We start from the raw sequence: 27,605 nt of genomic DNA, 5'->3' as shown, positions 1-27,605 counted from the left end.
TGAAGCAATCTCAACTCTCCTATATAGAGGTAAACAGAACTAGGAGAAGAACTAGGAGAAGAAGAAGTTAAACAGGAAGACCAACCAAACAACTGACACGGGAGAGAAACAGCGCTGGGAGACTGGAGGCCACGGGAGTTATGCCCACAGAGCACGAGCAACTAAGACTTTTCACTGTCGTCAACTATACTAATGTTTCTGTGGTTTTTTGTTTTTCAACAGAAGCCCACATTGAAAAAATTACCCAAGATACACTGCCGTGCCAGCAAGAACCACCCTGCCTCAACACACACCTGCCTAGCTGCCTGGGGTTCTTCCCACCATCTGACAGTCTCTAACAACGGGGCCACAAAATGTAAGTTCTGGAGACTGGAGACGTCTTGGTCAGGTATTTTCCACAAAGTACGGTACATGTGTCACTGTGGGGTCAGCAGGTATCTTAAGGTACCTTCAAGTATCTATCGGTTAAATGGTTATACACTTATTTTAATATATATTAGGAAACAATGACCACACAGTCCATCAGTCTGGGCACTCGGCAGCATCACTCAGGGCGAGCTTGTTACCGAGCTCCAAGGCCCTGTCTCATGAGATGCCTTCTGCGCCAGCTGGTTGGCATGTAGGAATCGTGGCTGCTGATGGCCACCCACCCCCCCAGCCTCGGGGAGACAGGTCTCTCCTCCTATCCTGGCCTGGTGGCTGTGGACAAGGGTGTCTGGACAATACTACCACTGGGTAGCCTTGTGAGGATAAAGATTTACCCACAGCCCCCAACCCCGGGCTTTGGCAGTAGGTCCCCTTTCTCAAATCAGACACCTTACCTCAGATTTTGAAACATTTAATTCAGAAAAGAATCTGGCATTTTAAAAGGTAAGTTTACAAACTCGACACAGTCTTAACATCAGCAATTTACCTATTTATACATTGTCTAAGAAAATAAGGTCCGGGAAGACATCAACAAGATATTTAAGAGTTCATTATATGCTATAACAATTTGCAAGTAAGTATCCAGTTTAATTGTAACAAACCACTGTGAGCAAATTTAACTAAGTATATAAAAACATGAGTTAAATACAATTCTCTGGAAATATACATTATACCTACAGTTTGTTGTTGTTGTTGTTTTTTACAGTGAGATTCTTCTTGTTTTTTCTTTTCTTTTAAAATTCTCAAAATGGCAAATCACTGTATGGTCCTGGATCTCCAAGCTATAAAACTGAAATATGTGTTTCCAGCATAGCAGATGGTGACCAAAAAGGCGAAGAACTGGAGAAAACAGAGCATAACAGAAAGAGGGCTTAGGGCACATTCTAATTAGCAGAAGTTATCATTTCACCTCCATTGAATCAGGCACTTATAGCATCCCTTGACTCCAGGCTTTCTCATCTAAAATTGCTTTATTGGTTCAATTACCTTCCTTCTGAAATGATCCCTGCTATGTTGGTTGTTTCGGGGTTTTTTGTTTTGGGGATTTTCTTTTCTTTCTTTCTTTCTTTTTTTTTTTTTGGAAATATATCTGGAAAGCTTGTAGTTTTGCTCAAATAACCACAGGGTGTTCACTTCGGGGTGAACATAGTGGTGTGTATCTGAGAAAAACACATGTATTCCTAATTTAGTACAGACAGTTTTAGATCAGGGCTTAACCTCAGATTGCTATAGGGTCAGTTAAATAAAGGAGTCGAGAGTGTGGGAGGAAGCGATGAATCTGCAGGGTATGAACGGTGAGCAGGGAAAATGCAGGCCCTTTGGAAAGGGGCCTCCATCGCGCAGTTCTGGCTGGTTCTTGCTGCATGATAGCTGGAGCCCAGTGCTGTTAAAGCTTGTGATTTAATTTTTTTTTTTTTTTTAAGTAGGCTCCATTCTCAGCATGGAGCTCAATGCAGGACTGAACTCACCAGACCCTGAGGTCAACACCTGAGCTGAGATCAAGAGTCAGACACTTAACTGACTGAACCACATGCACCATGCTCTCTACCGTTAAATAGAGATTTTCAAATATAAATATAAGAATATAAGAAACAGGGGAGGCGGGTTTCCTGGGTGGCTCAGTTGATTGATCTAGCATCCAGCTCTTGATCTCAGCTCCGGGTCATGAGTTCAAGACCCATGTTGGGCTCCACAATGGGCATGGAGCCCACTTAAAAAAAAAAAAAAAGAAGAAGACTATAATGAACGGCTGTATATCATTAATCAGTTTTAACATGATCATTTGGGTATTCCTGTCTAACCTCCATCCCCCCAACCCCATCCCCACCAATTACTTCTTTTGGGAATGGAATATTTTAAGGCCAATCTTAGAGAAACTTCTAAAACTCATTTTTTTTAAATTTTTTTTTAAGATTTTATTTATTTATTTGTCAGAGAGAGATCACAAGTAGGCAGAGAGGCAGGCATAGAGAGAGGGGGAAGCAGGATCCCTGCTGAGCAGAGAGCGTGACTCGGGGCCAATCCCAGGACCCTGGGATCATGACCCGAGCCGAAGGCAGAGGCTTTAACCCACTGAGCCACCCAGGCGCCTCAACATCTCCACTTCTTTTTTTTTTTTTTTTTTTTTTTAATTTATTTGACAGAGAGAGAGATCACAAGTAGGCAGAGGCAGGCAGAGAGAGAGGGGAAATCAGGCTCCCCACTGAGCAGAGAGCCCGACGCGGGGCTCGATCCCAGGACTCTGGGATCATGACCAGAGCCGGAGGCAGAGGCTTTAACCCACTGAGCCACCCAGGCGCCCCAACATCTCCACTTCTTAAGTAAAAATAAAATCATAGTGTGCTCATTTTTTTTTTTTTTTGCAACTGTCTTCCCACTTGAACTGTAGTCAGTAGAATTATTCTCAGACTGTCTCAAATATTTTTTCTTCCTCAAACACTTATCTTGTTCCAGCTATTTGACTTTCACTCAAGCTGGGTCTTTTAGCCCCTGCTCACTTCAGGCCATCAGAAGGCCCCAGTAATTTTTGCACCTTTCCAACCAACGAGCTAATTGCCAGAGTGTTAGAAGTGCAGGTGAGGCTTTCCTGCCCCCACAGATGGCGTGGTCCTCCTTCTGGATCCCCAGCCTCTCTGGGAGGAGGAGACTGTGACCCTGACCACATGGGAGGGGGGCAGGGCAGGTGAAAGGGCTTGGTCACTCACCGATGAGGCTGCCCAGCTGTTGAAATTGTGGCTGTCCCTCTCGGGGGAGACAGAAGATGCGTCCACCACAGCTGCCGAGAGGTATAAGACGAAGGCACTGCCATTAAAGCACAGACCCTGGGGGAGACAGGGAGGTGGAGAGGTCAGGGAGCATGGAAGGTCTGGCACCTCTGGATTGCTCAAGAACTGCATGCCAGGTGTGGTAAGAGGTGCATCTGGACACTTGGAGGGGGCAGGGATGAGGGATCTGAGAAGCAGCTTATCTATCTGTGCCTCCAGGCGGAGGAGGCTTCCCACCAGCTTATACACCGCACACCCAGACACCTCTCACCTGCCCCCAAGACCCCCAGGCTGCCTTGCTTGTCCCTTCGGCCACCTCTCTCTCTTTCAATTTGCTCTCGATCCTTGCTTCATCCAGATTTCAGCCTTGGCAACCTACTGGCTGAGGAAGGCCGGCAGCTGGGGGCCCCCCCATGAGGATGGTGGCCCCAGCTGCCATGGCACTTCGGCACCTGTCCCGGACCCAGAGCTGGGACACAGCTCTTCCCAAAGCAGCCCCAGCTGATCTTCTATTCCGCTCAGGCTAAGCAGCAATCCTAGCAGCAACTTCTTAAAAATGAAGAGAACATAATACATATTAATAGAGCCCTTGGGAACTAATCTCACCCTTGGCGTCATCTAATTTTTTCCTATTCTTAGAAAAGAGAGAGATGTAAATCCAAGTAGATATTTGGTTTTTGGTTATAGCTAAACTTCAGGAAATCATACTGTGAAATGTGCAAAACTTGATCCTGTCTGTAGAACAAGGGGGAGAAATGGGGATGGGATGGGGCAAAACCGAGGCAGAAAACCAATGCTTTTTACAGGTAGGAAGAGGATGGCTCTCAGAGGTAGGCCACCTAGGGTCTAACAGCTCTCCCTCAGTAATTCAGAGAGACAGGAATGGGTAGGGGTAAGGGGGAAGCAGTATCTTTTTCTCCTAGAAGAAAGAAAGGCACATAGAATTTTCAAGAGGCAGGTCCTCACATTCTGAGGTGGGCTGTGTATCCCTCTGACTACCTCCACACTTTACTGACATTGTTCTGGGTTAAGGAGATTAACCTTTATGATAAGGGTCAGTCCCAGGATTCAGGCTGCCCATGAAGCTCACCTGCCATGAGAGACATGCCCCCTGGGGCGCCTGGGTGGCTCAGCTGGTTAAGTGTCCGACTCTTGATTTCCACTCAGGTCATCTTAGGTATCTAGGATCAAGCCCTGCACTGGGCTCCCCACTAAGCAGGGAGTCTGCTTTAGATTCTCTCTCTCCATCTCCTCTCCCTCAGTCCCTCCCCCTCACTCTCTCTCCCTAATAAAGAAGTCTTTTAAAAAAAAAAACAAAAACAGTCCCCAGGAAGCCCTGGTTTCCCTGGATGATTCATTATGTTTGCTGGTTGTGGGGTTTTCTTGATCCAGGAACACATCTGTGTATTTTTTTAAAACTCTAGTGTTTTGTTTTTTTTTTCTTTTTTAAATTGCACATTACCTCTAGAGTTTTGCACATTTATTATTTGCCAAGTAAAGGACTTCCTTTTTTTTTGTTTTCTTAAATGCTGAAACAGTTCGATGTCGTTACCTCTGAGGGGTGTGAGACTTTAGTTTCCGTTTTGCAGCCTTTTATGGGTAGCGGTTAAGCTTATTCATTTAATAAATTAGCCATGTAGTACATTTGAAACATTAAAATGCATAAGAAAAAAAATTTAAAAGTAATGCATGTTTATGGTAACCAAACAAAATCCCGTCTGGACAGAATAATCTGGAGTAGAAAGTCAGTCTACTTTCGCCTCAACCCTTTCCTCTGAGGTCTACACAAACACTCACTCTTACACAAACAGAGCCACATAGTCAGGAAACTCAGTGGGGTTTCTATGTTTCATTGGGATTTTTTTTCTTCATTGAGAAAGATACCAGGGACAATTTTACACGTCAGTACAAACACAGGGACCTCAATTCTTGTCATGACATGAACACCTCAGAATTGAACTTTTCACCTGTTGATGGGCATTTGATGTTCCTAGTTTTCCCAGGATTATAAACACTGCTGTGAGGAACGTCTTTAAACATGGATTTGGGGGCACGCCTGCCTGTCCAGTCCCCATATGAGGGGAGACATGAGTGAGAGAACTCCTGAGAGGCCAGCCTGGCCAGGACCGCCCTGACACAGGCTCAGGGCCTTGTTCCCGCTGCTGCTGGGCTGCACAGGGAGTGGGGACATGACTCTGCACTAAGTGCGGCCCAATCGATTTTCCCAAGGAAACAAGAAATTCTATTTCCCTTGGAGAGAAGTGGGGAAGGGTTTCCTTCCCCCTCACACCACCCCAAAGGGTCCCAACGGGTTCTCACAGCCTCTGTTCGGCTACCTCAGAGCCAAACCTACTGGCTCCCCCCATCTTTCTAGGACTCCCAAAGTAAGTATGTCTGGGGGAACGCCAGGTGTGGGAAACTAGTGAAAATAGGTGGAGAGAGGAAAGAAAAAAGAAGGGCAAAGAACCTGGATCTGAGATTGTTACAGAGGTTGGAAAGACATCTGTGTGTCTACAGGGGGGGAGGAGGGCAAGGCGGAGCTTCAGCAGGCTCTGGAACAGCCCCGAGCGTCTCGGAAACACAAGGGTGTACTGCTCCAGAGCAACAGGACCCGAGTCGGAGACTGTTCCAGCTGAACGACCATTGAGCTCCTCCAACTCAAATGTCAGTTCTCGCATCCCTGGGCCCCAGGGGTCATTGAACAAATACAGTGCCTTACAAAAGGTTTCCAACTGACAGATGCTGGCGAGGATGCGGAGAAAGGGGAACCCTCCTACACTGTTGGTGGGAATGCAAGCTGGTGCAGCCGCTCTGGAAAACAGCATGGAGGTTCCTCACAAAGTTGAAAATAGAGCTACCCTACAACCCAGCAATCACACTACTGGGTATTTACCCTAAAGATACAAATGTAGTGATCTGAAGGGGCACATGCCCCCGAATATTTATAGCAGTAATGTCCACGATAGCCAAACTATGGAAAGAACCTAGATGTCCATCAACAGATGAATGGATAAAGAAGATGTGGTATAGATATACAATGGAATACTATGCAGCCATCAAAAGAAATGAAATCTTGCCATTTGCAAAGACGTGGATGGAACTAGAAGGTATTATGCTGAGTGAAATAAGTCAATCAGAGAAAGACAATTATCATATGATCTCCCTGATATGAGAAATTTAAGAGGCAACGTGGGGGATTTGGCGGGGAGGGAAGGAAAAAATGAAACAAGATGGGATCTGGAGGGAGACAAACCATAAGAGACTCTTAATCTCACAAAACAAACTGAGGGTTGCTGAGGGTAGGGGGGGAGGGAGAGGGCGGTTGGGTTGTGAACACTGGAGAGGGTATGTGCTATGGTGAGTGCTGTGAAGTGTGTAACCCTGACGATTCACAGACCTGTACCCCTGGGGCTAATAATAATTATATATGAATAAAAAAATTAAAAAAAAAAGGTTTCCAACTATTCCCTTTTTGGAGAAGGTGGAGGGAGGCTATTCTTTTCTGAAATTTGATCCCTCTTTGGTATAAAATGTCCTTTCCCCCCCACATAAAGTCACCCATAGATAAAAACTCTCAAACAGCTAGCCCCTTGTTGACCCTCCACACTGTGTTATTGGGATCTGCCACTGACCAAACCTAACTGCCAAGAATGCTTCATCCCTTCCCAGTAGAGGGGAGGCGGGTTCATCGAGCAAATTCCTGAAGACTAGAACCAAGGCACTTGTGTCCCCTGGGAGCCAAGCAGACTCCAGGGCTGACAACTGTGGTTGGCCTCCCGGGACCTGCATCCCATTCCTACCAAAATCCTCTGGGGTCTCAGTTTCTTTACCCGCCAAACAGAAATAATCCGTTCCCTCTTTGCAGTTAGTGGGAGGTGAAACCTTTAAGATATGAAGGAACTAACATGACCTCTGGCACTCAGTAGGGATTTCCCAATGGTGGCTGCTGTTGCCCACAGCAGGAGGCCACGCCCACCACCCTCTGCCCTGTGACCCCTGTGGCTCAGAGTGCTTGCAGTTAAGCCAACAGGGGTGAGCTGCAGAGGACAAATCCTCAGAAAAAGCTTTTGTGGAGGTCCTGGTGCTCAGTGCTCTGAGGACAAAGTGTTTTGTTCTGCCTTGAAATTTGAGCTCAGATCAGATTTGTCAGAAAGCACATCGCAGCCTCTCCGGGTAGATGATACTGCCCAGGAGCTCAGAGGTGCTCTCAGGAACCTGCTGTGGTTCCTGCTCCATGTTAAGGAAGGAGACAGTAAATGTGCACCTGTATTCTCTTTGGATGTGTTAAGGAAAATGCCTATTGTCAAGCCAAGTCCAGTGCAAAGCTCATGCCTTGTCAAGCAAAGAGCTATATGGCAAAACTACCAGACTCCGTTTTTCGTAGTGTCCCTTGGGGGGGGCTTCCAACCAAGCTCCCAGGGGACTAAAACCTGGTCTACTGATCCCTTCTCTGAAATCTTAGATATTCCCCAAATGCTCCGAAAAACCAAAAGTAAATCCCAAAGTCATTTGACAGCGAAAACTGCCTAGCATGGACATGGGAGCAATGCAGTCTTTATCATTCCTTTTAGCAAGAAAATGCATGTATTTTGCAGAAACATTAACATGTCTGATTACAGTGTTGCCCCCAGACTCAGGGGGAGGAGTCAACTTATGTAATAAATGCAAAATTTGAAAAAGAAAAATCGTGATTGCAAACGTATCTGGCCTAAAGGTTCCAGGGAAGGGGTGTGGACCCATATTATATGTAAACCTGTGTTTTCTACACATTAGGTGCCTAAGAATTATCTGGAAAGCTTATAATAGAGATTGCCAGACCCTCCATAGAGCTTCTGATTCAGTCGGTCTGGGGCAGGGCCAAAGATTTCCAGTAAGTTTCCATGTGATGCTACTGGTCCAGGGAGTACACTTTGAGCAGCGAGATTCTAGAAGGCTCAGTCTGGCACCAGAAGCCTATCGGCTGCCTCCACAGAGTCCTGGTCCGCCTGACCCCTGTCAGGCTTCAGTTAGTGTGGGACATACAGTAAGGGCTAGCAAGCATCCAAACCAGTCTGTTTCTACAATAGCTCCTGCTGGGCGTAAGTAACAAAAGATCCGAGACCTCCATTGTTACACGTGAAAACTTTCCCCAGACCCCACTCAGGATATCCAGTTAACATGGCTCAACTCACTCGCGAATGCTCTGAGAGGTCACAAAGGGGCTTCTCAGAGCAGGAAATAGAACCCCCCCCCCCAACCCGAAGTCAGACATGTCTGACCCGTAGCATCTGCCGGCAATAAAAGAAGTTTTTAAAATTTGGCTATAAATATTTTAAAAGTGAAAAAGTTCACACAAAAGCCCAGATTTCTGGATTGCCTCAGGGAGGGAAATAAACAGATCTAACAATTCTGAGAGCCCGTTTGCAATTTATTTCTCTGGGAAGCGAAAAATATTCCCCAGTTGGTTAAGAGGCCCCCAAATTGTTTCTGGGTGGTGAGAATTCAGCACTCACTGAATTTACACTCACTTGCATGACCTGTCTGGTCTTTGCACACATGTGAGTGTGCAACCTGTAGGTGGAGGCTGACGAGTGATGAGATGAAGGATTAAACAACTCTAACGGGTCTACAAGTCCTGGTCTCCTGACTGCTGGTTGGGTTCTTATATATTACTCAGGCAGAGGCGTGCCTGGAGTGGAACAAGATCAGAAAAAATGCTGGATGGAAGTCGAGAGAGACGGACCCCAGCTGTGTGTGCATCTGGGAGAAGCCATGAGGCTCTAAATCTCAATTTTCTTATTTATAAAAGGGGGACACACTTCATGATGATGAATTCTGATCAAGCAAATCAAAGCATTTTAAAACTAGGAAGTGCCAGAAGGGAGCATTGTTAATTAAAAAAAAAATACCAATATTTCAGGGTGCCTGGGTGGCTCAGCTGGTTGAGCAACTGCCTTCGGCTCTGGTCATGATCCTGGAGTCCCGGGATTAAGTCTCAAATCGGGCTCCCTGCTCAGTGGGGGTGGGGGGGTGGGGGGGTGGAGAGGTGGGGAGGTGTCTGCTTCTCCCTCTGACCTGCCACCTCTCATGCTCACTCTCATTCTTTCTCTCAAATACATAAATAAAATCTTAAAAAAAAAAGCAATACTTCAATTTTTAAAAAATTTTTTTAAATGATCTCTTCACCAAACATGGGGCTCAAACTTACAGACCCAAGATTAAGAGCCTCATGTTCCACTTGATGGAATGAGCACTGGGTGTTAGAGGCAAATGATGAATCACTAAATTCTCTCCCTGAAACTAATAATATGGTACATGTTAATTAATCTGAATGTAAATAAAGAATTAAAAACTTTAGGGGCACCTGGGTGGCTCAGTGGGTTAAAGCCTCTGCCTTTGGCTCAGGTCATGATCCCAGGGTCCTGGGATCGAGCCCCACATCGGGATCTCTGCTCAGCCTGCTTCCTCCTCTCTCTCTGCCTACTTGTGATCTCTGTCAAATAAATAAATAAAATCTTAAAAAAAAAGAATTAAAACTTTAAAAATTATATATTTACATAATAATTATATAATTATATATAATTTATAATTAAATATAATTTATATAAATTATATATTTGTATACAAATTTATACATAAATTATATATTTAGAATATATAAATATATAATTAATTATATAATTATATAAATATATATACACATATATATGTGTGTGTATATATATATATGCCAAGCCACTGGGCTGTGGACCATCCAAGCAGGCTCACAGAGAAGCCACGTGTAGGTACTCTGGCCCTGGCCAGAGCGGTATCAGCTGCTAGACATGTGATGATTCCAGCCTCCAGCCACCTTCAACCCATCCCAGCTGATGAGAGAAGCAGAGCTAGACTGTCCTGTTGAGCTCCTCCCAAATGACAAATTTATGAGCAAATCCAATCTTGTTATTGCTTAGGGGGAAAAAATGTGTCATGCCCTACCGAGTTAGAACAGTCTTCTAATTTTTAAATATTTTTAATATTAAAATTATAATTTTTTTCAATTTTTATTTTAAATTTAAATAATTTAAAATTTAAAATTAATTAAAATTTTTATTTTAAATTTAAATAATTAAAATTTAAATTTTCATTTAAAACTTTATTTTTAAATTTCAAATTTTGATTTGAATTTAAAATTTGCATTTTAAATTTTAAGCCACTGGGTAGCTCAGATGGTTAAGCAGCTGACTCTTGATTTCGGCTCAGGTCATGATCTCAAGGTCTTGGGATGAAGCCCCACGTAGGGCTCCATTCTTAGTGGGGAATCTGCTGGGGATTCTCTCTCTCTCCCTCTGCCTCTGCCCCTTCCCCTGTTCTCTCTCTCTCTCTAAAGTAAGTAAATAAATCTTTAATTTTTAAAAATTTTAATGTATTAAAATATTTTAAATATTTTAAAAATATAAAATAATAAATTAATGAAAAATAAATTAAGACAAAATAAACTTTTAAAAATATTCTGAAATTTAAAATTTTTAATGTAAAAGTCAGTGGAAGTACTTTTGGCTTAGAGAAGAGAGAGACCAGAGATAATATGGAGCAGAAGCCAGCAAACTACGGGCATAGGCCAAATCTGGCCCACAGCCAGTTTGCGGGAATAAAGTTTTACTGGAAAGACTATCATGTTCATTCATTTGCAAATTGTCTACAGCTGATCTCATGGTGCAAGCAGAGCTGAGTAGTCATGACAGAGATTGTATAGCCCCCCAAAGAGAAAATACTTACTGTCTGGTCCTGTATAGAGGAAGTTTGCCAAGCCCTGATCCAGATAACATCCCTGGGAATTGAGACTCAGCAGGAGTGGAATGAAAGGTACCGCTCATTCCTGAGCATTTACCCACTTCCTCTCCTAGGACAGTCTCCAAGTTCTCTTCTTCTAAGTTCACAAGCACTTTGCTCAAGACACCCTTTTAAGACCCCTCTTTCTCCATGATAGCATTCCTTACATTCCCTCGCCCCCCTGGGCTGTATGCTCTCACCTGGGATTCCCATGTGACTGTTACTTCGAGGTGCTCCCCTTTTTTGATTCCCCACATCCAAATGAGTCTTTCCTCCCAGTGCCCACCCAGGGAGGCAAGACCCCAAATCCAGCATGGCTGTGTGTGCTGCCCCAGGTGGCTCCGGGCATGACTGGTTTTACTTTCAGAACCACGTTCCTGAGAATCATAGTGGAGAATCCTCCCTTTTGTATTTGGGGAAACCATCAAGAGGCAGTCACTGTGTTTTGTGAAATCGAATGAGACCTGCTTTCTTGTGGGTTAACTTAGCTCTGAAGGCAGATTCCCAGGAAGAACAAAGCCAGGTACATTTTGAGCAGTGATGGCGCCGTGGGAAAGGCCTGCCAAGTTCACTTCTGTCTACAACCCACAAATACGGTATGCTTCAAATCTGGTTTATCAACCAGTTATTGGGAACTGGATATTTTTCTGATATGTTGGTTGAAAACAAACAAAAAGAGAGTATCACTCTAGAGGTCTGTTTCATACAGACACGTGTGGCACTAAATGGGGTTCTTTTGTTTCTTAAATCATGCAGCTACTTCAAATTCCCCAACAAGATTGCAAATGCTCCAAGGCAAGGGAGACCTCACCTTTCATCTCTGTGAGTTCCCCTTAGGATGTGCATGGTCAGTCTTTAAGATGACACTAAATGTTGGCTCCTCCTGGAAAAGTCCCCAGCTGTCCCAGCTAAGATGGTAACTTCCGTCACACTTTCTACAGGGTACCATGATGGGTTGATCTCATATGTTAACCTGACTGGGCCACAGGTGCACAGATATTTGGTCAAACCTTATTCTGGGTCTATCTGTGAGGGTTTCTGGGTGAGACTAACATTTGAATCTACAGAGTGAGTAAAGCAGACTGCCCTCTCTAATGTGGGTGGGCCTCATCAAATCAGTTAAAGAACTGAATTGAACAAGAAGGCTGAGTAAGAGGGAAGTGCTCCTGCCAGACTGCCTTGAACTGGGACATCAGTCTTTTCCTGCCTTTGGGCTTGAATTGAAACATCAGGTCTTCTTCAGTCTCAAGCCTGGTGGCTTTCGGACTAGAACTTAGAGCATCAGGTTCCCTAGTTCTCAGGCCTTTGGACTCAGCCGGGAACTATACCATCAGCGTTCTTGGGTCTCTGGCTTGTGGACAGCAGATCTTGGGACTTCTCAGTTTCCACAATCATGTGAACCAATTCCTTCTAATAAATCTCTTTATACACACACACAACCTAAAGCCTGTGCTTCTCTAGAGAACTCTAATACAGAATTTATACTGAGAGTGGAGTAGAGAGATTTTGGAACCAAGAGTGGGGTGTTGCTATAACAAAGATCTAAAAATATAAAATTGGCTTTGGAACTGGATAATGAGTAAAAGCTGCAGAATTTTGAAGAACATACCAGAGCTATGGATGTTGAAGCTGATTAAGACTTTATCTATTTGTCAAGGAGAGAGAGAGCACAAGAAGGGGAAGCAGCAGACAGAGGGAGAAGCAGGCTCCCTGCTGAGCAAGGAGTGGATGCAAGACTTGATCCCAGGACCCTGGGATCATGACCAGAGCTGAAGGCAGATGCTTAAATGACTGAGCCACAGAGGAGTCCCAAAAACTGGATATTTAAATGAGGAGATTTTTAAAGCAAAGTGTTCCTCCTGTTTATAGTAAAATGCACAAGGAGAGAGATGAATTAAAGAAGAAACTGTTAAGCAAAAAGAAGTAGAACTTGAAAAAAAAAAAAAAAGAAGTAGAACTTGAAGGTTTGGAAAGTTCTCAGCCTATCCATACTGAAAAAAAAAAAAGAAAGCTTGGGGTGCTGGGTGGCACAATTGGTTGAGCATCCAACTCTTGGTTTCAACTCAGGTTGTGATCTTGGGGTCTTGGGATCGAGCCCCGTGTTGGGCTGTGCACACTCAGCATGGAGTCTGCTTGGGACTCTCTCTCCTCCTCTCCCTCCATTCTTCCCCCCAACTCTCTCTCTCTCAAATAAATTTTTTAAAAACCTACTAAAAGAAAGAAAGAGCTTGCTCCAAAGAGAACAGTACAGGTGTGGCCAAACAACCATTCGATAAAGAGATCATGGATGCAAACCACAGATCTAATCATGTGTCAGCAGAAGCCAGGAACAGGTAAGGGATTATACCTGTGAAACGCTGTCATCTGAATGAAAAGGGTGGAGATGGGACAAAATAAAGGAGTGCTGCCAACTTCTTGGGATCTATACGATAGAATCAAAGAGCCATTTGGCTATGAATATGTGCCAGTCTTCCAGAAAAAAGAATGAATCACCGAGAGGCTCATGCAGAGATGATCAGGCCCCAGAGGAAAGTTGGTTACTCCTCAGTTTCAAAGGGTTGGCCTGCCTCTCTTTGGTTCTGTGTCTCAGGGGCAGGGTCACCCAGCAGATGCATAGGGGTGACAATGCTACCCCAGGAGGCCTGACGGCAGAGCACTGAACCAAAGAGGCTTATTCTGGAGACTTAAGATCCAATAGAATTTGTCTTGTAAGTTCCGGGCTTGCCTGGGACTCGCCTCCCCTTCCTTCTTCTCTATTTCTCGTTTTGGAATGGGAACATCTATCCTGTGCCTGTCCCACCACTGTATCCTGGAAGTACATAACTTGTCTGGTTTCACAGGCTCGCGGCTGGAGAGGAATTCTGCTTGAGGATGAACTGTACTTCCAGTCTCATCATGCTTGATCTAGATGACATTTAGGCGAAACTTTGGATCTTAGACTTCAGTCGATGCTGGAATGAGTTAAGACTTTTGGGGAGGTTGAGATGGAATGAATGTATTTTGTACATTCGAAGGGCATGATTTGGGGGAGGCAGGGGCCAAATATTATGGACTGAATGTCTGTGTCCCCCCAGGTGCACAGAAGCTCTAATTGACAACATGGTGCTATTTGGAGACGTGGCATCTGAGAGGTAATTCGGGTTCGATGAGATCTGGAAGGTGGGAAGAGATGAAAGAGAGCTCACACTCTCTTTCTCTTCCATGTGAGGCCACGGCAAGATTGCAGACACCTGCAACTCAGGAAGGGCGCTCTAACCAGAGACCAGCTCTACTGACACCTGATTCCATCCTCTAGAGGAGTGAGAAAGCAGTTTCTGTCACTTAAGCTACCCAGTCTGTAGTGCTTTGTTACGGTGCTGTAGCCAACTAAGACAGGTGCATTTTCTTATCTATATCTTCCCAGACCATGTATTCTACTTAGTTTATCCCACACTCAGTATGGTGTCTGAAGCCAACACAAGCATCCAATCACCCTTGACTGCACTTGCTTCCAAATATGAAGACACCCATTTATTTGAGCAGCAGTTTCATTTTTCGTCCTAATTCTGCACACACTGTGCTTCCCAACGTCAAAGAGCTCTGTGTGCAAAAGGCTAAGGTCATGCCCCCAGGAGGGGTTCGAAGGAAGTGAGGTCTGCTGAGGCTGATGCCCTGACGTGCCTGTTTCTAGGTGATGGTGTTTATGGGGAATGAATGAAGAACTGAACTTCTCTTCATTCAGTCTTCTGAGAACCGGTTTGCTATTTTGACTGAAAGAAATTCCTGGATGTTCCAACATGGCCAGTTTCATACCCAGGTATAAAACACCTGCTGCACTGGGTTCTCCCTGGCTTTGTCCCCTGCTTTGCTGGCAGAGCAAAAACCCTGAATTCCAACACTAAGGACTAGGAAGGACTAAGTTCCACCCTACCTAGTGGGCAGTGGACAAGAAGACGACCCCTGGCTTCCTTACCACCGTTGTCCATGGCACCTGGGGAATCCTGGTGTAGGTCATTGTAATGTAGATGATGAGGAAGAAGACGGTGAGGACCCAGTAAAATACAGCTACAAACATGACCCAGCCAAACGCAGGGACCCGGAAGTACTCGGTTCCAGCAATCAGCGTCCACACCAGCAGTCCCAGAACCTGTAAAATGGCAGAGGCAGTTCGAAAGAAAAGGAAGACACAAGAGAAAGGTAAAGAAGGAAGCAGGGAGAGAGAAAAAAAAAAAGTTAGGGTGCCATTTACAGCTTTTGTTCATATTCACACACACACATGACTTACGAATACAAAACAGGGGTTGCAGACTCACGTGCCCACAAATGCCAAGGAGGTACAAGAGATGAACGTGGTTGGCTGAACAGAGACCAGAAAACAAGAAAAACTGTGTTTATTCTAAGGGGTGGTCTCTACTCAGCTCCAGTCAACTGCTCTGGGCCAATCTTTTATTAAGTAAACTCCAGCCCCCAAGGTGGGGCTCGAACTCATGACCCCAAGATCAAGAGTCACATGTTCCACTGACTGGACCAGGCAGGCTCCCCTGTTGTGGGTCAGTTTTGCTAGATCGTCATCTTTATTTTCCCCTCAAGAAAACACAGAAAGTCAAGTCTGTACAGGATCATCTTGACTTTTAAATGTTGGCACTAATGAGTTCTGAAGCACTACGAGGGGAGAAGCTACACACACCTGCTCACAGGCTGATGCTTGTCAAGGAACAAGACTGCAGGTCCACTCGAGGTGGTCCACAGAACTGATCTTCTCTCAAGGGATGAACGTCTGAGGATTCCCCATCTGCCACCGCTGCCCCCTCTGCCCTCCCCTGGCAGATGGCAAATAACATGTGGCCTGAGAGAGTTTTCAGAAAGGAGAACACCCAAGGGCCCAGTGCAGACCCCAGCATTCAGCATTTTAACATAAGTTGTGCATTTATTCCAGGAAAGCCATCCAAATCTTCATGGCCGATGAATAAGACCAAGCCCAAAGCCAAATCAATGTCCAATTGACTAAAGGAAGATTTCATCAAGGGAAGGAAACCGATCTGAACTGTGGGCATCTTTAGTCCTGAACAAAGAAAGGCCAGCACAAAGGATGCATCTCACATTCCAGCACCTTCCAGGGATTTTATTCCTAGGTCATGAAAAAGTTAGTATCCCCAACCGTATCCCCGGGAGTCCAGGGCTGGCTCTAGCTGTCAAGGCTCAGGCCAAATTATTTCATTTCTCTTTTAGCTTTCTTTGTGGCATACGGAACAAAATACTACAGGAATTTTAATCACAAATCTAGGAAGATTGTTTTCACTTATTTGTTTAACCTTTGAGAGCACTAAACTCTGCCAAAGCTTCCTGCTGTCAGGCCCCAAGGATGGGTGAGACACACATTGAACCGACCCTGTGGTTCTTAACTTAAAGTCTAGTGGGGGGAAATATCTGAATAATTGTAATTGTGAAAAATGCTATGAAGGAAAATGAAGGGCATGGTATGGGTGTATAATAGAGAGATACGCCCTTGTTGCAGGCATGGGGAGTGTCAGGGAAGGCCATACTGCCGAATATCCTGAAGACCCAGGAAAAGCTAGTGAGACGGACAAGCAAGAAGACAGCATGGGCAAAGGTCTGGGAGGAAGGGCTTTGCTGTCTTCTAGAACCTATAAGAAAGTATACTAAGTTAGGACACTGGTGTAAAATGTTTGAGAGGTCAGAGAGGGTGAGATTATATGGGCCCAGGTGGCCTAGGGATTTTGTACCTTCTCCTAAGGGTGGTGACAGGTTGGAGCAAGTTTTAATACTGTCACCAGAGACCCCAAGACCTGACCTTTACTGCTCACCTGCTTGTAGACACTGACCTCTGTCCCATATTTTTCCTTAAGCTCTGCTTTCTAGCTTATCTCTTAACTGACGAAAAAGACCGAACGGGTACAACATCCTGTGATGAAAACTGAAACTAACCCTCAAGCAACAGCGAATGCTTGGACCCAGAGTTCTGGTGGCCCAGGACCCCCAGATCAGTTTGAACTTAAGCCCCACTCATGCCTCTGCAGAGAGCCCACAGAGTGACCCAGGGAATGACTGACAGATACCTTTACCTCATTATAATATTAAATCTCCAGGCACCTGGGTGGCTCAGTCAGTTAAGCGTCTGCCTTCGGCTCAGGTCGTGATCTCAGGGTCCTGGGATCGAGCCCCGCATTGGGCTCTGCGCTCAGTGAGGAGTCTGCTTCTCCCTTTGCCCCTGAGCCTGCTTATGCTCACTCGTGTGCTCTCTCTCAGAAGAATAAAAAAATCTTAAAAAAAAAAAAATCTCCCCACAAGCTCCACAGAGGAGCCCCAGCCTCATTTACATAACACACAATGTATGTACAGGCAGTTTTCCTTAGGGCACACACACGTAGCCTTATGCTCCCCTCTACGTGCAGTGACAAAACTAAATATTCATCCTCACCCTAAATAAAGGGAACCCTGTCACCCTTGCCTGGGGAGTCACAGCGTTGGAAGTGATTCCCTGTGATCCCCTTATTTGCTGCACGAGACCTCCGTCTGGTGGGGTTTCCATCCGTGTCTCACCAGGGAGCGAACGCACATTAGTTTGGCTACAGTACTACTCTGGCTGCTTGGGGAGGATAGGCACGTGGAAGGGAAGGGGGTATGTGTGAGGAGACAAGCTCACAGACTGTCACAATAGTCCCAGTGGGAGAAGATGACGTATTCAAGACCAAGATGGTGGCAGCGACCATTGGGAAGTAAGGGAATTCCAGACACACTTCCGAAGTGGCCAGGGCAGGACCTGAACAGATTTAGTGGATTAGGACAGAGTGGAAAGACATGCAGAGTCTCTGGAAAGATGTACGGTGTGTAAGAGGGCTGTCACGTCCTCACCTGAACAATGAAACAAGAACAGGTGAAGGGGCTGATCTACACCACAGCTCCAGAGCTCCGTTTTCAACCGACCCAGCCTGAGGTAGCCAGGACCTCCAGATAAGGATGACAAGTAGACACTGCAGGGACAAGAGTGCAGGCCCCTCTTTCAGAAGGAAGCTTACTGTGAGGTCATGAAGCCCGCAGACAGGTTTCCGAGGGACACTGCCCACTGCTCACCGCAAGGAGACTACCTTTCTGCTACAGTTTGGATGCTGTGCTGGGGAGTTCAAGACAGACTCTCAGTGTTGCTGCTTCCCCTTTAGAGGTGAAAGCTCCTGTTCCTTTTATCCATTTGATACTATATATGATTCCAAAGCAATGCTTAATGGAGACGTGTTTTTATGCTTCCATTCGTGGCAGCAGAATTGATCAAAAGTGAAGATGTGCAAAATGAGACAGAATTCCAGAAAGTGCTAAGCCTCACACTGATGGGGTTTCGGGCCTGAATTCATCATAACTGACAGGTAATCTACACACAGAGATGTGATCCTCATCCGATCAGTGAGACTGGTAATAGATGTAATCCAGCATGGTGGGGTCTGAAATAACATCACAGGGTTCCTGATTCAAACTGAACAGGTCAGAACAGCCCTTTGTTGATGATGCACAGAGGAAACATCACTGTGTGAAGAAACACAGCAAACAGGGTCAGGTTGTCCCCTCAGGGGAGTGCAAGGGTTTAAAAGTCTCCAGCATGAGCCTGTGTCCAGGTCGACCGGCTCCGCTAACAGCTCTTGGCTCTGAATGCAAAGACGTTTTTCATTATTAAAGCAAGCAGGGCCCACTGTCCAGAGACGCTTTGTTTAACGGGCTACCAGTGCTCATCTTTTACACACAGAGACAATATTGTTAACTGAGTCATCTCTCTAAGAGCAGGAATACCTGACCCCATGACCTCACCAGCAAACACAGTTAAAAGAATGCCCCCGTTAAGAAAAGAATTCTACCCAAGTGAATTTCCTAGGTAACAGAAACAAGAAGCGAGCCTTTCGTCTACCACTATAACCAATACCGACGAAAATCACTCTACAAAAATGTTAGTCATCTCCTGCTGGCTGTGCATGTGTGTGTTTAAGACAAACTCTAGATCTCTAGATCTTTATTTGCTTAAGACAAACACTAAATCTTTATTTGCTTAGACTACAAAAATACTGTTCGTTTTTTTCACTGATGAGCAATTTTTTTTAGGCTAAGACTTTTTTGAATGGTAAAGCTAGAACTAAAAAAAAAAAAAATTCCCAAAGTGATCAATGCAGGTAAAAATTTAAAAATATAGAAAGTATATATAAAATATACAAACAAGCAACGACCCCCAACCACTTATAAATTCTCAAGAGAAACCAATACAAAAATTTTAAATCTACCTTTCTTTTTTTTTTTTTTTAAAGATTTTATTTATTCATTTGACAGACAGAGATCACAAGTAGGCAGAGAGGCAGGAGAAAGCAGGCTCTCCACGGAGCAGAGAGCCCAATGCAGGGCTCGATCCCAGGACCCTGGGATCATGACCTGAGCTGAAGGCAGAGGCTTTAACCCACTGAGCCACCCAGGCGCCCCTAAATCTACCTTTCTTAACTTCTTTTCCTTGCATCTGTAACTACCACCTGAACATCCTTTTCTTTCTCTCTTGAAAATATGGATCAGGCTGTACACGGGGCTTGTGACTGGCTTCTCTCCATGAATAATATCACAGGGACCTCCTTTCACGCTACTACATACCGATCTACACCAATTTTGACAGTAGCCCAGTTTTCTATAATACATGTAACCAGTTCCCGATTGAGAGAAATTGAAGTTGTCTCCTTTACGCGTGTATAAAAATGCCCAGGGAACATTCTTATATAATATATACCTGAAGTCCAGGAAGGATTCTGAGAGGCAGAATTTCTAGGCTATTTTAAATATTAGAGATACTGCCAAATTACTCATCAAAGCCTTGTGCTAATTGTACTTACACTAAAGCATGCTTTTCCCTTCAACCCCGAGTTCCCATGTTTTAAATAATTTAAAACCCAATTTAAAAAAAAAGAGATCATTGAGGCATCTGGCTGGCTCAGTTGGTACAGCATGCGACTCTTGATCTCGGGGTCATGAGTTCGAGCCCCACCTGAGGCATAGAGAGGACTTAAAAATAAAATCTTAAAAAAAAGAGAGAGAGAGAGAGAGAGAGAGATCTCATGTTTAACCTTGCCCTGCTTCACTGAATTGCAGTATAGAGAAAAATGTACAAATCCACAATGAATAACTCATCGAATTTTCACAAACTGCACAAACCTATAGAACCAGCATCCACCCCAAGAAATAGAACGTGACCAGTGCCTGGAAGCTTCATTCTCACTTCTAGTTACTCCTGCCCTCCTCTAAAGGTAACAATCATCCTGATTCCTAACACTTGAGTGGTGCATGTTTTTGAACTTCATATACATGGAATCCTACAGTAGGTATTCTTGTGGTTTGGTTTCTTTCACTGAGCATGGTGTGATTCAAGCATGACACTGAATGTCACTGGTTCATTCTCTTGGTTACGTGGAATCACTGGCCTGGCTTGTGAAACCACAGAGGGCTGGGTCCCAGTCTCTGAGTTTTTTCGGTAGGTCTGCAAGTCCCAGGTGGTGCCAATGCTGCTGGTCCAGAGTCTACAAGAGCGCAGTACACACATTGCTGGTGTATGGGGCGCCTGGGTGGCTCAGTGGGTTAAGCCTCTGCCTTCGGCTCGGGTCATGGTCCCAGGGTCCTGCGATCGAGCCCCTCGTTGGGCTCTCTGCTCAGTGGGGAGCCTGCTTCCTCATCTCTCTCTCTCTGCCTACTTGTGATCTCTGTCTGCCAAATAAATAAATAAAATCTTAAAAAAAAAAAAAAAAAGAATTGCTGGTGTACAGGGTTGCCAGGGGAGGCGGGTAGGGAGAGGGTGGTGGGGTGATGGACATTGGGGAGGGCATGTGCTATGGTGATTGCTATGAAGTGTGTAAACTTGGTGATTCACAGACCTATACCCCTGGGGCTAATAATATATTATATGTTAATAAAAAATTAAAAAAAAAAAGAATCTCTGGTGTACTGCGCTCTTTTTTAGTTTACGTTTTCCTGATTAGTGGTGAGGATGTTATAGCACTTATTCAAATGCTTATTAGCCATCTCGAGTTCCTTCCTTATTTATTGATGTTTTTAAAAAATCACTTTCTTCCTGATTTGTAAAGGTCTTTAGAGAAGAGGCATGGTAACGCCACATGTGGCAATATTTTCCCCACCCAAGTTTGTTTTTTAACGGTTTTGTAACAGTCTTTTGTCTTACAGAAGTGTTAACCTTTTCCGTAGTTAATGGGTCCCCCTTTAAGCCTTCTTCTATTCCCACCTTAGGAAGGTCTTCCTCAACCCAGGATTATGCAGACATTCTCCTGTATTTTCTTACAGCTTGTATACAGGTTTAACTCTTTAATTCAACTAGAATTGCATTCTATATATGGGGCAAGGAAAGACCAATTTTATTTTTTCTAGCAGCTAGTCGATTGATCTGTTACCACGTATTGGTGACTTTTCATATATTGGGTTAGTTTCTGGAATCTTTATTCTCTTCCACCCATCTGTGAGATGGCGGTACCAGTGCCAGCCACGGTAGCTTCAGCATGTATTTTAGGCTTCTGGATAAAGATGTCAAATTGAACACACGAGTCTAATTTTGCTCCTTCCCCAAACCCTTCTAAAATTATCACGAGAATGGGATGATTAGGAAAGGAGACAAAAGCAACACAGTTTTAGCAGCTTGGAACACATGGATGAGGGATAACGGACTTGGCCACTGTGAGAAAGCTGGGGTCTAACTAAGCTGGTTGATGGGGAAAGGAAAGAACCAAACCTCGGTTGCTGCAAGGTCTGAAAAGACTCAGGCACCTCTGGGACCGGAACAGGGAGTGAGAGAGAAGGGGGGATGGCTAAAGTAAGGAGGAGTTGCAGAAAGCTGTTTGAAAGTAGCTGTGTCCTAGATCGCTTTAAAAAGGAGGGGGCACCTGGGTGGCTCCGTGGGTTAAATCTCTGCCTTCAGCTCAGGTCCTGATCTCAGGGTCCTGGGATCGAGTCCCACATCGGGCTCTCTGCTGGGCGGGGAGCCTGCTTCCTCCTCTCTCTCTGCCTGCCTCTCTGCCTACTTGTGATCTCTTTGTCTCTCTCTGTTAAATAAATAAATAAAATATTTTTAAAAGTGGGGGACACCTGGCTGGCTCGGTCAGTTGAGCATGTGACTCTTGATCTTGGGGTCATGAGTTCGAGACCAAAATTGGGCACAGAGATAAGAAGGGGAGGGAAGGGAGGGGAGGGGAAGAAAGGACTGAAATGACTCTTCAGTGTGAAGATTTCCCCATCCTTCCAATCCCTAACATTTCCCCTCCATTGGGTTCTTAGGGCACTGGCAGCCAAGCCTTCACTCACACAAGAGAAAAGACCTTGGGAATTCACCGACATACAGCCTGGCCTGGCCAATCCACAATGCAGTTCAAAGTTGATAAACCCCATCTATGTGCTTAGAGCATCCGAACAGCTTTGCATTTTCAAAACGCAGGCAGACAACCAAGGTTACCAGATCTATGATGACAAAAATGCCGTATAATGGGGCAGAGAGCTGAGACCAAAACATGAACTGGAAGAAAGTCACTTTGAAGAGGGAGAGAAAAAAAAAATCGGTATTCTCAGGGAGAAAAGATATTACAGTAGTGAACCAGAAACAGGTTATAGGAAGGACACAAACAGTCCTCCAGGAAGAAAAATTGCTTTTGAAATTATAAATAGGCTAGCAGAAATTAAAAATGCCATGAAAGTGTGACATAAAATTGAGAAAAATCTTCTAGAAAAGATGGCAAGAAGACAAAAAGATGAAGAAAAAAAAAAAAAACAGGAAAAGAGGACAAATAGAGGACAGGTTCAGGAAGTCAAGTATCCGAATGATACATTCCAGGAACAGAGACTGGAGACAAAGGAGGGAAAGAAATCAACCACAAGTTAACTCAAGAAACCTCAAAATTTAAGGACATGAATTCGTACATAAAAGAGCTCCCCTGAGAAGCCAGCACAATGGATGAAAATAGACACAAATGGAAAAGGTACATCATGAAATTTCAGGATATCAGGTACAAGGAAAGGATTTTTTAAACGACCAAAGAACAAACAGGTCACCTATAGACCTGAATAGCATCAGAAAAAAGAACAGCTTTTTTTTTTTTTTAAAGAATAGCTTTTGAACTGTACTAAAAGCAATAGGATATTAGGATATTAGAAGACACAGGCAACTGCTTTCAAATTGGAAAATGACTCCTAACCCAGAAACTACCCAGAAAAATTATCAATGAAGAACAAGAGGAGAATACATTTTTCCCCCAGACATGCGGTGTCGGCTATGACTCACCAAAACGAGGGCACAAACTCTAAAAAAGGAAACATGGTGTAGACCGACCTGTAGACTTAGAGTTAACACAGGAGGGAGGTAAGGATAATCCCCAGGAGGAGCGGAAATCAAACAGGACAGGCGCCCCAGGCCAGGCTGGGATGGTGACTCAAGAAGACAGGCATTGCAGATGTGATCACCTCCTGCTTTATGTCGCTTTACTTTCTTTTTAACCTGGTGAGGCAGCTAAGAAACCAGCTCCCTGAAAATGAGGGAGGAAAGTAAGAAACAAGAAATAAAGTGATGCCAGGAAACAAAAAATTCAGCCCAACCCAAAGGCAGAGGGAATTCCAAAGTGAAGGAAGGTCCCCAGGAGACCATCCAGAATAAAAATTAAATTGTGATGATCTGATGTGACTGCCCTTGGGGGAAACCTTCCTGAGAGGCTATTATAGGAAAAATGTGGGACAAATTAGCTACCCAAAAAACCCCTAAGCAAATAGAAACAGCAATAGAGACAACAGTACTACTATTAACTTCGGTAAAAAACGTAAGAAACTACAAGAGTTGTTTGTAGTTAGATGTTCACTACAACACTCCATTCTAAATAATATTTGCACAGAGATAACAGTAAACACTAAACATTGACTTAAATGAATTATAATACAGAGAAGGGAAACAATGGGGGTGGTACACTGGACTGAATTGTGTCCCCCCGCCAAAATTCCTATGTTGAAGCCCTGACCCCCAATGTGATGGTATTTGGAGATGGGGACCATTAAGAGGTACTTAGGTCTAGTTGAGGTCATGAGGGCAGAGTCCTCATGATGGGATCAGTGCTTGTAAGGTACCAGAAAGCACCCCCAACCCCACCTGCCTCCGCACATGCATTGAAGAAAAGTCATGTAAGGACTCAGGATGACGGCTGCTGTCTTGCAACCCAAGGAGAAAAAGTCTCACTGGACACCAACCCCACCAGCACCTTGATCATGGAATTCTGGATACTGGATGCTACCCAGTCTATGGTCTATTGTTATGGTGGCCCAATCTAAGGCAGATGGTAACAGATAGTTGCTAGTTAACACATAACATTGAGTCAGAAGACGGCACTGCCCACATTATTTGCAGCTATGGATATGAGTAAAGGCAGAGGTGTCCTAAGTGGCAGTCTCTGGGGAGGGAAACCCTGGAGTAAGGCGGTATGGGGGTGAGAATGTTTGTTATAAGCCCTTCTGATCTCAATTGATTCCCTAGAATTTTCTGGCTGAGCCATCTACAATAACCAGTTTTGATGTTCTCCAATAGTTCCATTACTTGTTTTTCTTGTGTTGCATTAACTGGAATCTCCAGAGCCAACTTCTACCACATGATAGTGACCATCCTTTTTATTCTACTTTATTGTTCATTTGATGTTTACATTTGTACGAGGTCTGTTTTTGACAGTGGATGTATATACTTGGTCAAGCTGAAGAGTTTCATTTTTTAGCAAACTAAGGTTTCTTCTCCAACCTCCACCATGAATGAGAGGGCAATGCACTCAGTTGAATGGATTTTTTGTATCTCCCTTTTACAATTAAGTGGAGTATTCCTAACACAGCTAAATCTTTTAATGACCCAGGTCGTTAAGAGCACTATTTCGATTATTGCCTTGTGCTTTGGCATGAGCTTACCCACCTTGACTCTAAATGGTACCAGACACCTGTGATTTATTTTCATTGAAATCATCAATGATCACCTCTTGAGGCTCTCAGTGAGCTGATTCCAACAGCCCCTCCCCTGCCCTTCGTTTGTACATGCCCACACATATCTTTATTGGAATACCCTATGAACTCAAGAAAACAGATGCCTTAGACTTTAAAAAATCACACCGAGGGGCGCCTGGGTGGCTCAGTGGGTTAAGCCTCTGCCTTTGGCTCAGGTCATGATCTCAGGGTCCTGGGATCGAGTCCTGCATCGGGCTCTCTGCATGGCAGGGTGCCTGCTTCCTCCTCTCTCTCTCTGCCTGCCTCTCTGCCTACTTGTGATCTCTCTCTGTCAAATAAATAAATAAAATCTTTTTAAAAAATCACACCAAAAGGCAAAATAAAGTTTGTGAGGCTTCTCCTGTGAAGTCAAGTCTACGAAGCCTGTGAACTTTGGGACAGCCATTCTGCCGCTCAGCGGAATTACCCGATGGTGACGCTAAAGGCTTCCATTTATTCAAATGTCCACTGGGCATCTATGATGAGCTGGGTTTCTCTAGCACCTCTAGTAGGGCAGAACTACATAGGGCACAGGTGGCGGGATTTATTTCTGCGTTCAGTCTTGACTGGTACAAGCACCATTACTGCGTCTGTATTCAGCCTTGAAGGCATATAAGTGACTTCTGATGATTAATGAAGCTACCCTAGGAGCAACGTACTGGTTGTTCCCAGCTGGCTCTGCCCCAGGGGGGCTGCCTTGCTCCAGGCGTGAGCTCAGCACACCTGTGCTACACCTTGCAGCTCTTTCAATCATTTACCATTTTAATTCCTTGCAATGGAGTGGCACTGGAAATCTGCTATTGTCCATCCACCCGCTGCCCCCGGAGTAGGCGCCTCAGTGAGTATTTAACTATAAACTGTGTGAGTCCTATATAATGTAGGAGGCTGATACAACAATGTCAAAGCCTAAGGACCCAGCCAAGCCTGCACAGTCAGAGGAGATCTGACACTGATCAGTGAATGGGAGTTAGCCAGGCAAAAATGTGTGGGGTAGAGGGCATGTGAACACGGAGACAGCTACCCCAGCTGGCCTGGCGCTGTGAATCTCCCAGAGCGCCTGTCCGAACGCAGGAATATCAGCGGGAGGTCCAGCTGCAGAGCCCGCTGACCCGGGGCCCAGCACTTGGATAGCAGTCTCCTCCAGACAGCACCCTTTCTCAAAGTCAAGGCTCATTCTCAGACTGAGGGCCAAAGAACACTTGCCCTGGAAGAGAAGCGTAGGAGACGCTCAGAAGCAATGAGCTTACGATCACAGAGCTAGGCAGCGGTTAAAGCAGAACCAGCATTCAGTTGGGACTTCCAGTCCAGTGATGCTTTAGATTAATTGTACTGTAAGGTCTTGATTTCTTTATTCTCCGCTTCTTCCTTCTCCTTCCCCATTGTTGGAGTGACGCGACCACTCCTGGTAATTCAGACTGAGAGGCAGAGTACCTCAGTAAAGGAATCAGGGACTCTGGAGTCAGCCTGCCTGACTTCCACACCCTGCCCTTGGGCAAGTTACCAACTGATGTGGAGAACTAAGGCCAAAGAAAAAAAAATAAATCTCCTTACACTTTACAATCAGTTGGCAAGTCCTGAGACAGGCGGAGTGACCTTCCTTTAGGAGCTCAACTGCCTCGATGTTGATCTTTGCTAAGGGCAAAAGGCAATCTTAGCTTAACATTAGCCTGACTTCCGGGATCCTCTAAGTCTTCTTTAACATATAAAAATTCCTTTGGGAAACTTCATCTCCCCCTCCCCCTCCAAGATACCTGTTGGCAATCACGTCCCAAGCATGTGACCCACTGATACACATCTGAAAGGTCTCATAACTCATGTTTTACTAGGCAGTAGTAAATGACCTTTTCCTAACAACATCGAGGTCCTGGTCCTAGAAATCTTGCTTCCAAACTCCTTAGAGACTTACGCTCTCCCAGACCCCCTCCCAACTTGAAAGTATATATAATTAGTCACTCCACAACCCCAGTGCAGCTCTTTCTACCCATGGGTCCTGCCCCCGTGCTTTAATAAAACCACCCTTTTTGCACTGAAGACTCCTCAAGAATTCCCTCCTGACCATTTGCTCCAAACCCCAACATTTTCACATCACTAACCAGAGCCTCAGTTTTTTTTTTTTTTTAAAGATTTTATTTATTTATTTGACAGACAGAGATCACAAGTAGGCAGAGAGGCAGGCAGAGAGAGAGGAGGAAACAGGCTCCCTGCTGAGCAGAGAGCCCGACGCGGGGCTCGATCCCAGGACCCTGGGATCATGACCTGAGCCGAAGGCAGAGGCTTAACCCACTGAGCCACCCAGGTGCCCCGAGCCTCAGTTTTCTAATCTATAAAATGGGGATACAGAAACATGCCTCACAGAGTGTGGGAAGACAAAAGATTTAAGTAATACCCACACAACAATGCTTGGTGCAAGCTACATGTTGTGTCTGTTATAGCTATTATACTAGTATTATTAGGAGGTTTACAAAGACTCAGGAGTGCCACCTCTCTTCCTTTCTTAGGTAAAAAGCAGCTTTTTCTCTGTAGTTCAGGATCTTTACACTTGCATGGAGCCAAGGAACCCTATCTATCTTCCAGCTCCCTGGATGTACAGCTTGAACTTGAGCGCTCTCCCATAAG

The 27,605-nt window shown here is 44.8% G+C and overlaps 1 protein-coding gene across 1 annotated transcript in view; it reads right to left on the bottom strand.

The window, feature by feature from the left end:
• Positions 1-822: 822 nt before the first annotated feature.
• CMTM8 (CKLF like MARVEL transmembrane domain containing 8) overlaps positions 823-27,605 on the bottom strand; it is a 100,005-nt gene continuing 73,222 nt past the window's right edge. Inside the window, exons 2-4 of the mRNA XM_080818316.1 lie at positions 14,935-15,108; positions 3,132-3,248; positions 823-1,266 (exon numbers count right to left, since the gene is read on the bottom strand). Coding sequence (XP_080674442.1) covers positions 1,183-1,266; positions 3,132-3,248; positions 14,935-15,108 — 375 coding nt within the window. The 3' untranslated portion in view covers positions 823-1,182. The remainder of the gene's footprint in view (positions 1,267-3,131; positions 3,249-14,934; positions 15,109-27,605) is intronic.

This window comes from Martes martes, assembly GCF_963455335.1.
Source record: "Martes martes genome assembly, chromosome: 1".
NCBI lineage: Eukaryota > Metazoa > Chordata > Mammalia > Carnivora > Mustelidae > Martes > Martes martes.
The sequence above is the reverse complement of the archived record's forward strand: the minus strand, read 5'-3'. Positions and strand labels throughout refer to the sequence as shown.